This window comes from Mastomys coucha, unplaced genomic scaffold (genome assembly GCF_008632895.1).
Source record: "Mastomys coucha isolate ucsf_1 unplaced genomic scaffold, UCSF_Mcou_1 pScaffold12, whole genome shotgun sequence".
NCBI classification, from domain to species: Eukaryota; Metazoa; Chordata; class Mammalia; order Rodentia; family Muridae; genus Mastomys; species Mastomys coucha.
Genome location: NW_022196894.1, coordinates 13,892,021 through 13,904,092, shown reverse-complemented (window position 1 = coordinate 13,904,092; position 12,072 = coordinate 13,892,021). Strand labels below are relative to the sequence as shown.

Below are 12,072 nucleotides of genomic sequence, written 5' to 3'. Positions count from 1 at the left end.
CTCGTCTCCCCTCCCCTCGTCTCCTCTCTTCTCTTCTCTTCTTTTCTTTTCTTGGTTTTTCAAGACAGGATTTCTCTGTGTAGCCTTGGCTGCCCTGGAACTCACTCAGTAGACCAGGCTGGCCTCGAACTCAGAAATCCGTCTGCCTCTGCCTCCCAAGTGCTGGGATTAAAGGCGTGTGCCACTGCCCGGCTCTTTTTTTTTTTTCTTTTCCTTTTCGTAAGATTTATTTTTATGTGTGTGAATGTTTTACCTGTGTGCCTGTGTGTGCAGCACACTTGTGCAATGCCTACAGGAGCTGGGCGAGGACATGGATCCTCTGGAACTGGAATTACAGATGGTTGTTATTGCCATGTCACGTGGGTGCTGGGAGCTCAGGCCCTATGCAAGAGCACCAAGTGCTTTTTGCTCCTGAGCCATCTCTCTAGCCCCCAGTGACACTTTGTTCTCTCTGCCCATCAGGAACATTATTCCATGGATTAAGAAGTATGGGACCAACCCCAGCAATGGAGAGGTAGGTGCTCATACACAGTTCCAGGCAGCCGGTGAGGGCTCAGCTCCTGCTCCTGTCTTTGCTTTGTCTGTGCAGTTCTCATCGGTAAACTGCTCACAGAACCTGGGAATGACAGTCCCTCGCTTTCCAGAAGTGTTGCCTCTGTGTGCACACATATGAGTATGTACAGTTGGCACTCTGAACTTGCAGATTCTATGTTATTGGATTCAGTCAGCTATGCTCATAAAGAAGTATTTGTGGAAGGTTGTATGTGAACTTATCTATATGCTTTTTCTTGTCATTGTTTCCTGTGCAGTATCAGAAAATAATTATGTGTTTAGCATTTAGATTGTGGTAGGTAGCAGACAATCAGGAGATGGCTTAATGTTGAGGGGAGGAAACATGTAGGTTCTGGTCAGAGCTACAGCATTTTCTGAGACTGGAATATTTATGAACTTCGGTATCCTGAGCAGTCTTGGTACTAATCTCCTGTGAATGTACACCATTGTCTATATCTTTCTTTACATGAGACAGGGTCTTCCTCTGCAGCCCAGGCTGGCTTCTCACTCACAGTAGTCCTCCCTTAGCCTCCATGTCGGGCTGCATGGTTTTTCTTGAGTTAGATCATAGTGGGTAACTGACCTGTACATTGCTTTGTGTGCTTTGCAAGATGCTGGGGAGTCTCAAGGGTGTTAGTACAGAAAGCACAGCCTTTTCTATAAGATTGTGGTTAAAAAGTGTGTTTTTTACATTTATTTGCATAATTTGAACGTGTGTGTAAGCTTGTATGTACATCTTTGTGGATGCATTTGCTATGGCACAGGGTTAGAGGACAACTTCAGGGATTCAGTTCTCTCCCATGTGGGTTCTAGGGATCCAACTCAGGTTGGCAGACTTGGTGGCAAGTGACTTTATACACCATGCCAATTTTGGTCTAGTTCTCAACTGTGGCTGGGTTGTACTGAACTTCTGTCATTTGCCTGTCACAGCAGAAGTACAGGCAATGCCCCTGTGCACATTTCTTTGTTTTCTTTTTTTCTTTTTTTTCTTTATTTTAGTTTTTTGAGAAAGGGTTTCTCGGTATAGCCCTGGCTGTCCTGGAACTCACTCTGTAGACCAGGCTGACCTTGAACTCAGAAATCTGCCTGCCTCTGCCTCCCAAGTGCTGGGATTAAAGGCGTGCACCACCACTGCCTGGCACTTTGTCAGTTTTTATAGCTGCTAGCCAACTGCCCTTCAAAGTTGTTTGCATTTTAACCTGGTAAAAACAGTGTGCAAAAGCAGATACTTCTTGCCTACAACCTTCCTTGACAATTCTGGGTATCGTCTGGGTTTTTGTTGTTGTTGTTGTTGTTGTTGTTGATGATGTTTTGTTTTGTCTTGGTTTTTGAGACATTGTTTCTCTGTATAGTAGCCCTGGTTGTCCTGGAACTCATTTTATAGACCAGGCTGGCCTTGAACTCAAAGATCTGCCTACCTCTACCTCAGATTGCTGGGATTAAAGGTATGTGCTAGCACACCTGGCTCAGTTTGTTTCTTTAACTGGGTGGAAAGGAAGCCGTATTTACATAAGCTAAGTCACTTGTAAGACCTACGCACAGGCCCAACACTGTGACTTCTGCCACTCAGAAGATTTCTAGATTGTAGCTCATTCTCTAGCCGCATTTTCCACACATTTTGCTAAGCCTCTAGTCCTTTGGTCCCTTTGCATCTCTGTCAGAGGTCTGCCTCCTTCCCTTCTGTGGGCCTAGTTCTCCATCTATCCTGTTAAAGATTGATTGACTGATTGATTGATCAATTGATTGATTTAATGTATGTGAATACACCGTAGTTCTCTTCAGACGCACCAGAAGAGGGCATTGGATCCCATTACAGATGTTTGTGAGCCACCATGTGGTTGCTGGAAATTGAACTCAGGACCTCTGGAAGAGCAGTCAGTGCCCTTAACTGATGAGCCATCTCTCCAGCCCTCAGCTGTACCTGTTAAGACACCAACTTGGTATGTGCTGGGTCTGTCATGGGAAGGGGGCAGTCAGGTCAGGTGTGTCACTGCAGTGACACAGAGAGGGATGGAGAGGAGAAGGGGATATGGGCTGAAATGGCTCTTTCGAGCTGCTGTTATGCTTAGTCCTCAGCATGAGAGATGATGGCATTTAGATGCCATATTAGGGAACCTTCATAGCCCTAGACTTAGTCTGGGTAGGTTGGAAGCCCAGGCAGGGTCATTACCTGACCTGTATTGAGGACAGCTCTGATTTGTCAGGAAGGTGCTCTAAGGAGCCTAATGGCCCCAGGGAGAGCAGTCAGGGATCATACAGTTGTCTGGGTGAGAGAAAGGAGACTGTGGAGACTGGCCCAGCAAATTGTCCTTAGGGTGGTGGGGATCTCAGCAGTCACTTAGCATAGTTTATCAAGAGCTTCCTGAGTAGTTGTCACTGTCCTATCAGCAGTAAGGGCTGGTGGAACCTGGTTCAGGGTCTGAGGCCAGGCCCATTGCACTTCTGGTGCCAGTGTGACTGATCTTAACATGATTACTTCCTTCAAGAGCCCCTTTTGAAGTAAGTCCCATCCACAGGTTTCTGGGGCTTGTAAACTTTGGAGGAACATTTCCACTCAGATCTAGGGAGCTCTTAATGTGTTTAGTATGGTGACCCTGCTTTCCTGTTAGAGCAGATCAAATTCCTCCTTCACTTCTCAACCTGGAATTGGCATTCTCTTAGCAAGAACCCTTGGGTTGGGGTTAGAGCTCAGTAGTAGAACACTTGCCTTGCTCGCTTGTTTGCAAAAGGCTTTGGTTTACATTTTCTGCACTCCGCCAACCCCCCCCCCCCCCCCCCCCCCCCCCCCCCGCCACCCCCCCCCAAAAAAATTCCAAACGAAACAAAATAAAAGCATTTAAGACTCTAACCTACCGGGTGGCAGGAAGCTGGCTGCAGTCTTTCTGGCTCTGGTGACAGTCTGGGACAGGTGTAGGGTCCCAGGGACTTTCCAGTATAGATGCACATGCTGCCAGCCCATCTCTTCCTGTTCCAGAGGAAAGACTGGCTGTGCTCCACACGAGGTCTAAGACTGTTGCTTCTCAGTTGCATGGGGTAGAAGCTTGTGTCTTGCCTAGTAGTTTGCTTTTCTTTGCTGTTCCATACTAGAGTGTGGCTGACAGTCTCGAAGCTCCAGGAGCTTGTTCCGAGGGCCCGGGCTAGGGTGACAACATCGTTTACTGGGTTCCTCATTATGATATGAAGTCCCTGCCTTACCTTGTAGTTGGTGGTGCTCTGCTTTGCTGACCTATGCGGTTGTGACAACCTCGGGATGTCACCCTGGAGCACCTGCTGCAGCCTGCCCTTTGGTGTCTGTTACTGTTGTCTGCCACTTCTGTTTCCAAGCTGCTGTCTCTGCTACCACGTCTACAGTTGTCCTCATGATCTAGATGACCTCTGTCTCTTTTCTGCTGGACGTTGTTATTCAGTTACCCCTGATGCATCTTAGGTTTCAATCTGCATCACAGGTGCTGTTTGCGATATCAAATCTTGTCATTTGGGCTACAACTTCCAAACTACAAGCTAGGGCCATTTCCTTTGTTCATGGAACAAAGTGTGTTCTTTCTTAGCACTCCTCGTCTGTGGGCTTGCTGACTCCTTCCCTGCTGTACCTAGGTCCTTACCAATGTTAAGCACTTATGAGCGATAGCATTTAGCTTTTTCCACTTTCACTGTTTTGTTTCCTTTAAAAAAAAAATTGAGGGGCTGGCAAGATGGCTCTGCAGGTAAGAGCACTGACTTTTCTTTCGAAAGTTCTGAGTTCAGATCCCAGCAACCACATGGTGGCTCACAACCACCCATAATGAGATCTGACGCCCTATTCTGGTGTGTCTGAAGACAGCTACAGTGAAGCGAGCAGGGCCGGAGCGAGAGGGGCAGGCAGAGGTCCTGAATTCAATTCCCAGCAAACACACACATGATGGCTCATGGTCATCTGTACAGCTACAGTGTACTCATATACATAAAATAAATAAAAAATAAATCTTTAAAAAAAAAAAATTGAGCCGGGTGGTGGTGGCGCACACCTATAATCCCAGCACTTGGGAGGCAGAAGAAGGTGGACTTCTGAGTTCGAGGCCAGCCTGGTCTACAGAGTGAGTTCTAGGACAGCCAGGGCTACACAGAGAAACCCTGTCTCAAAAAAAACAACAACAAAAAAATTGTACCATAGCATAAGCAGAATACATAGCTGCTCTCACTACCTTCGTTAACATTTAGTGTGTGTGTGTGTGTGTGTGTGTGTGTGTGTGTGTGTGTGCATACAGCATGTGTGTCAGGGTACAGCTTGTGGGAGTTCTCTTTCCTCTGTGTAGGTCAGGATCAATGATAAACACCTTCACCAGCTGAGCCTGTTCTTGGGCTTCCTACTAGTGTTAGTCACACTCATTTTATTTTTACTTGGTACCTTTATTAATTATAATTATAATGATGCGGGCATTTGAATGCCATGGTGCAAATGTGGGCAGAGGACCCTTTCTTGAGTTGGTTCTCTCCCTCCACTATGGGTTCCAGGGATTGAGTTCAGGTTTTCAGGCTTGTGTGAAGTAGAAGGCTATCTCAATGGTCCTGAATGCATTTTGAATTTCAGAAGTCCGGCGTTCAGACAACGACTGGATATTGAACTCAGTGATAGAGCACACACTTAACACATATAGTAGCTGGCACCAACAAGAAGGTTCAGAAATACACAAATATATTGTTGAAATACACACCAGTCTTTATTCCACACCCTCCTTATTCAGCCCAGTGATTACCCCTTACATAGCGGTTTTTGTGTGTTTATAAATCTGGGGATCTGCTCACAGCCTAATACAGATACATCAATGCAACTCCTGAACTATTCTACAAGCCTTAGGAGTCCTGGTTGTGTCTTGGAGACTTCCCAGAGAGATTTCCATTTCTGTGTAAGCTGCAGAGGGTCAATTGTGTGGAGACCTTTTTGTTCTGTCCCTATTGTTCCTGTCTTGGTAGCCTCTGTGTTACTTTACGCCTTATTCATTATTGTTAATTATATGTCTTCCAGAAACTTGATGGGAAGTCCCTGATCAAGCTGAACTTTGCAAAGAACAGTGAAGGTGAGGATCCCGTTTGCACCCAGCTCCAGGACTGGCTCACAGAGACCCCAGGCTTTACTCTCAGCAACTTCCTTTCTTTTCTCTTGTGGTTGTAGGTTGAATGTGGGGCCACACACATGCTAACCCAGTGGCTAACCTACTTTACAGGCTCATCTCCAGCCTCTCTCATTCCTTTCTGACACTTGCTTTTGCTTTTCCAGATGTCACATGACTTCTCAAAGGTCCAGGTGGTTTAAGTAAGGATAGGTGGATCCTATAAAGGCAATTAGGCAATTGTGAGCTGCTAGTGCCATAATTGGGCCCCTGTGCATGAGCCATACCTGGCTGAGGCTCTGGGCTGTTCATGACTGTAGGTGGGAGTTGCTCAGAGCAAGGCCCAGGGTGGCCAGCCCCACTGTAGTTGTGGGTGTTTGGGAGGCATTTCCTACTCAAGATCAGACTGTCATCACCTCTGCCCTACTTGGAGCCTCCTACTCTGAGTCCCTTTGTGGCCTCTTGTTGCCTGTCTGGATAATACAGCTAGAGCTGCCATGCTCCTATCCTGGGGTCCAGTCGATCTTGTGCAGACCCTTTGTAGTCTTGGCTAAGAGGTTTCCTTTTCACTCTGGTACAAGTGACATGGGTGAATTTGCTGTCAGTGTTTACTGGGTGTTTTCCAGGGAAATGTTGCAAACATAGGGAAGGGCAGGCATTTTTTTTCATTGTCTGATGGACAGCAACCTTAGGTTCATAGGTCACGTGTCTCATATTGAGCAGATCTTCCTGTACTATCTGCCTGGAGATGTGCAGGTGGGGGTGAGGTGCGTGTGCATGCATGCGTGCAGCCCTGAATGAGAAGAGCTTTCATTGGGTGCGGAATCTAGACAAAAAATGACTAGTGCGTCAGATGTCCTCTCTGTTTGAGACAGAAGTAAAGGAGGAAGGGTATCAGCAGGACACCCACTGAGGGCAGCAGACAGGCCTGAGAGGAGACTTGGTGAAACGGAGTTGTGTGAAGGTGTTTCAGGGTTTCCATGCACGGTAGGAGTCTACCATTGGAAACCATCCCAGCTGGGGGTAGAGGCTGGGCACTCAGGAAGCAGACACAGATGGATCTCTGTTTTCTTTTCTTTTTTTTTTTTTTTTTGGTTTTTCGAGACAGGGTTTCTCTGTGTAGCCCTGGCTGTCCTGGTACTCACTTTGTAGACCAGGCTGGCCTCAAACTCAAAAATCCGCCTGCCTCTGCCTCCCAAGTACTGGGATGAAAGGCGTGCACCACCACCACCTGGCGATCTTTGTTTTCAATGCCAGCTGGTCTACAGAGCTAGTTCCAAGACAGCCAGAGCTACACAGAGAAACCCTGGCATGAAACAAAACAACAAGAAAAATATAGTGACTTATGTCTTAATAATAGCATGTGACACTTAAAAAATAAGTGAACAGGAATTCCCTGATCACATCAAATATATGCACAGTGGTTAAGTGGTTAAATTTCCTTGTGTGTGTGTGTGTGTGTGTGTGTGTGTGTGTGTGTGTGTGTGTGTGTATGCATGTGCACGCTGAGTGAGCTCATGTGGTTGTTTTTTTAACTGAGATTTTTTTTTAGAAGTCTATCTAGATGCATGTGGGTAACATGACTGCTCTCCCACCCCACTGTCTATTGGGACTCACTAGACAAGGTCCCTGATGGGTGGGAGATCATCTGTTGGGGCTGGCTAGCTGGGTGGAAAGCTAGGTGAGGAAGGCCAGGAGATAAAGATGAGGAAAGGTAGAAAATGGTGGAGACAGGGTCTCTGGAAAGATAAACCTTATCCTGTCTGGCATGGCTTTAAGAGGAGAAAGTGGTTACCTGAGCCAGTCTGGAGGCTGCCAGACTGTTCTGAGTAAGGCAACAGGAATTTGGTCTTGTAGAATGAATAGGAGTTTGTTAATGGTGTAGGAATGGAGCTTGAATGGCTGTCATCTCTGGCGTTCTCAGGTCTTGGCAGCTGGCCTAAGGTTTTTGCCTTCTTCCTTTTCTGACCACTACTGGTTCCTCTGTCTCTTTCCTTCCTCCTCTGTCCCGTCCTCCCTGTCTCCCTCCAGCCTCCCTTCTTCCCCCTCTCCTTTCCTGTAGTACTTGTTGGATGTAGAACTTAGCACATGCCAGGCAAATGCACTGCTGCTACTCCTTTTCAGAATTCCACTTTGAGACAATGTCATGGTAAATTGTCCAGCTGGCTTTGTACTCTGTTCTTCTGCCTCAGCTTCCTGGATAGCTACAGTTAAAATATGTGCTATCGTGATTGTTTAATCAAAGCCCTGAGGGCCACTAGCCTTGTGTGTGCTTTCTCTCTAGGGCAGTACCACTGTCCAGTGCTATACTCCGTGTTCACCGACAACACCCACATTGTGGCCATCAGGACAACTGGCAACGTCTACACCTATGAGGTAGACCCCCATTGCAATGAGTGGGACTTTCTAATGTTGGGACCGAACGTGTGCTCGAGTGTTGAGGGTGAACCAGGAACAGTGAGCATGCCTGTCCTCGTGGCTTTCATAGCCTCCAGCACAAGACATTCTCTCTAAAATAAAGGTCAGATGATGCTGGTGGCCTTTGGACCTCAAACCCAGGCAGGCAGTTTGGGCTGCCTAAGCAAGGGTTCCTTGTATCCCAGAAAGTATTACCCTGTCTTCAGCATGGGCCAGACTCTGGAAGGAACATGGGAGTAAAGAGAGAGAAAAGGAGGCCAGGCTCTTAGGAAGGAGAAGGTGCCAGGTTGGCAGGAGGGACAAGAGCTGTTTCCATTCCTGGCTCAGTCTAGGATGAGGACAGGGCATGATACAGGAGAGCCCATATTGGAACCCTTGCCTGAAGCAGCCAGGTTGGTGTGGCTAGTCTCTGCCCCAGAATGGCTCTGTGTGCTTGCTTACCTCATATCTCAGGGCCCAGAAGGAACTGTGATTTCTCTGTCCTGCTTTAGGCAGTGGAGCAGCTAAACATCAAGGCCAAGAACTTGAGGGACCTGTTAACTGATGAACCCTTTTCCAGGCAAGACATCATCACCCTGCAGGTAAGTAGCTTCGCACGGAGCGCCTCACCTTGCCCTCCGCTCTGCCTCCCAGCTTTCTTCACCAGGCTTGCTGGTCTTCTGTACCATAATATCCCTGGCTGCTGCTCCCCAGCTGTTGTTTAGTGCCATCCCCTTCCCCCACAGCCAGTGTGGACAATGACTGCCTCTGGCTTTCGTGGCTCCTGTATGAGGACTACATCTGCCCCACAACTGTCTTAGGTATCAGGACACTTAGGCTGCTTTTCAGGTCCCACTCCTGCTCTCAGAGCAGCAGCTACACAGTTGTCCCCATGGTGGTGTGTGGATGGCCTCGAGGGATCATAGGCTAGGATAGATAGGGTTAAATGACTCTGTGGCTTGTTCCTTTATGACTGAAGCTTGGTCCAGTGGCTTCCCAGTTCACAACCTGTGCTACCTGGCAGCAAGCCTCACTCCTTATTTTTGAGGCCTAGAGGCAGGGCACACTGCTTGATGAACAGGTAGGCAGTCTGTGCTCTGGACTTGCACCACCTTGCTTATCACTGGGTCAGGGCATGGCCTCGGCCTCTTTCCTTGCTTCACGCCTAGTCCTCACACAGCTCAGCTACAGCCTCTTCCCCAAAGGTACCTGCCCAGCTTTCAACACCTTGCACTGGCGCTTGAGGTGCTTGCAAGTCCGGTTGTACTTCTGAGTGTTCTCTTCTTCTCACAGGACCCCACCAATTTGGACAAATTCAATGTTAGCAACTTCTTCCATGTGAAGAATAACATGAGAATAATAGATCCAGGTATGGACACCTAAAGGCTGCTGTGAGTAGAGTACAGGTTCTCCGGTAAGCCCTTCCTTCTGGGGGGCCCAGACAGTATGCTCCAGAGTGGTTTTTGACTATCATGAAATTTGCTGTATAGATGAGGCTGTCCTCAAATGTGCAGCGTTCCTCCTGAGTTTGCCTTCTGAGTGCTGGCATTACAAGCATACACTACCATGTCTGTCACATGGTTAGAGAAGCAGCTGACCATCCTCTTGGAAACACCAAGACACCTACCTTTCCCTAGCTCTGGTGGGACTGCTTTCTGGATTGCTGTTGGCCACTGTTCTTTCCAGGGCACAGTGACAGAGGGCTACAGGCGAGACTGGGTAACATGAGATTTTTGTCTAGGGTGTAGTCTAGGCCCTTCATCCTCCCGCTTCCTGTGCTTGGTCCATGCCATAGAGCACACTATAACATACTATGGAGTGGCTTAAGTTTCTGAGCCCACTTGTACTATACTGAGGAGCCAGCTACACACAACTCAGGGATAACTGAGCTCAGGAGACCCAGAGGCCAGGCCTAGGGAGGCTCACTGCCTAGTAAGTTACAGCCTTTGGCCTAGCAGGCAACATATGGCCTTCTCTTGAAATAAACACTTTTAAATTCACAAAAGCAAAACATCATTGTGAAAAGGTTGCAGTATAGGTAATACAGAGAACAGGACAACTCCCATTGACTGAGGCCTGGGGCCACGCACCGTGACGATGTCTTCTGTGTGCGCTACCAACCCCTTTGTTGCACCTACTAGAGCTCTGCCAGACAATCAAGGTCAGTAAGTTACGGCTGTGCTAAGGCCAGAGAACCCTGCCTAATCAGGTCATTACACAGGTAATGTGGCTGCTCATGTGGCTCATCTTGAGGCTCTTTGGAGCCTTGGCTTTCTGGGGTCTTGGCTGCTCAGTTCCAATATACTGTTTTATAGATGAGGAAAAGGCCAAACAAGACCCATCTTATTATTTGAAAAATACAAATGCGGAGACGCGAGAGACGCTACAGGAGCTCTACAAAGAGTTCAAAGGAGATGAGATTTTAGCAGCTACCATGAAGCCACCTGAGAAGAAGAAGGTGGACCAACTGAATGCTGTGAGTGGGGCACTTGGGCTCTGCCTCTGAGCCAAGGAAAGATCTCGCGGAAGGTGCTGACAGAGTCTGCATGCATTTGGTGGCATGGTGTCTGGGACCCTCCCAGTATTGTTGGGCCCTCCAGGGCTTTTGGGGTGACTGGGCCCCAAACAGATCAGAAGGGAGTAGCATGCTCTTGGGGTGGAGGAATGGTTGACAAGGTGGGGACCCATGGCAACAGTGGCTCAGCAGAAATAGGGCTGCCTTGTGCTATGTGCCCTGACACAGGCTTCAGTGACCAAGGTACCTGCTGTCTTTGGCATTCCAAAGGCAGCTTTTACATTTCAGGACAGAGACAGGAGGGCTTGCAGATCTGTGATGGCAGGGAGGGCTGGGGTTGCTATAGCTACCAAGATCTTAGCCCTTACCTGGGCCTTACCTGGATGAGCGTGCTTATCTGCCCTGTGCCCTATCTATAGTTGTGGTGCTGGGACTTCTCTAGTACATTTAGCGGATAGGTGCTGTCTTTTTCCCATGTAGGCTGAGCCTGGAGAGCCTGAGCCATGGGAAAGGCAGAGGTAGAGTCTTCCACATAGGGATTACCCAGGAAGAATAAAGTTCATCTATAATTTCACCATCTGAACACAGCCATTGCACTTCTGGGTATTACTGAATTATAAAGCAGTCCTCTTTTGTTTTCCTTCCCCTATATGATAAAAAAGTACTTTTATTCCATATACTGTTGTATATAAAAATAACCTGGACCAGAGAAATGGATCAGTTTTAAGAACACTTGACTTGACTTTGTAGAGAACCCAGGTCTGTTTCCCAACACTGACATAGCAGCTCATAACTATCTTGATCTAACACTCTCTTCTGACCTTTAAGAGCACCAGACATGCATGTGATGTTTTGTTTTTCAAGACAGGGTTTCTCTGTATTTCTGGCTTTCCTAGAACTTACTTTGTAGATGAGACTAGCCTTGAACTCACATAGATGACCTGCTTCTGATTCCCAAGTGCTGGGACTAAAGGTGTGAGCCACCCTACTCGGTGACATACTCTTTTATTTATTTTTTTTAAGAAACCTGGTGTTGGTGGCACATACTTTTAATCCAAGTGCTGAGGAGGCAGAGGTCTCTGAGTTCAAGGCCAGCCTGGCCTACAGAGTTAGTTTTAGGACAGTCAAGGATGCACAGAAAGAAAAAAAACAAAAACAGGGCTGGTGAGATAGTTTAGCAGGTAAGAGCACTGACTGCTCTTCTGAAGGTCCTGAGTTCAAATTCCAGCAACCACATGGTGGTTCACAACTACCTGTAATGAGATCTGATGCCCTCTTCTGGTGCGTCTGAAGACAGCTACAGTGTACTTATTTATAATAATAAATAAATCTTTGGGCCGGAGCGAGCAGAAGACCTAAATTCCCAACAACCACGTGAAGGCTCACAACATCTGTACAGCTACAGTGTACTCATATACATAAAATAAATAAATCTTTAAAAAAGAAAAAAGAGCCGGCGGTGGTGGCGCACACCTTTAATCCCAGCACTTGGGAGGCAGAGGCAGGCAGATTTCTGAGTTC

The 12,072-nt window shown here is 47.5% G+C and overlaps 1 protein-coding gene across 3 annotated transcripts in view; it reads left to right on the top strand.

Moving 5' to 3' along the window:
* The window catches only part of Ppil2 (peptidylprolyl isomerase like 2), a 29,897-nt gene that overhangs the window by 10,654 nt on the left and 7,171 nt on the right, over window positions 1-12,072 (top strand). For all 3 annotated transcript variants that reach the window (XM_031363237.1, XM_031363239.1, XM_031363240.1), the window contains 6 exons: window positions 463-514; window positions 5,555-5,606; window positions 7,924-8,015; window positions 8,549-8,638; window positions 9,330-9,405; window positions 10,352-10,512. In XM_031363237.1, the coding sequence (XP_031219097.1) occupies window positions 463-514; window positions 5,555-5,606; window positions 7,924-8,015; window positions 8,549-8,638; window positions 9,330-9,405; window positions 10,352-10,512 (523 nt within the window). The remainder of the gene's footprint in view (window positions 1-462; window positions 515-5,554; window positions 5,607-7,923; window positions 8,016-8,548; window positions 8,639-9,329; window positions 9,406-10,351; window positions 10,513-12,072) is intronic.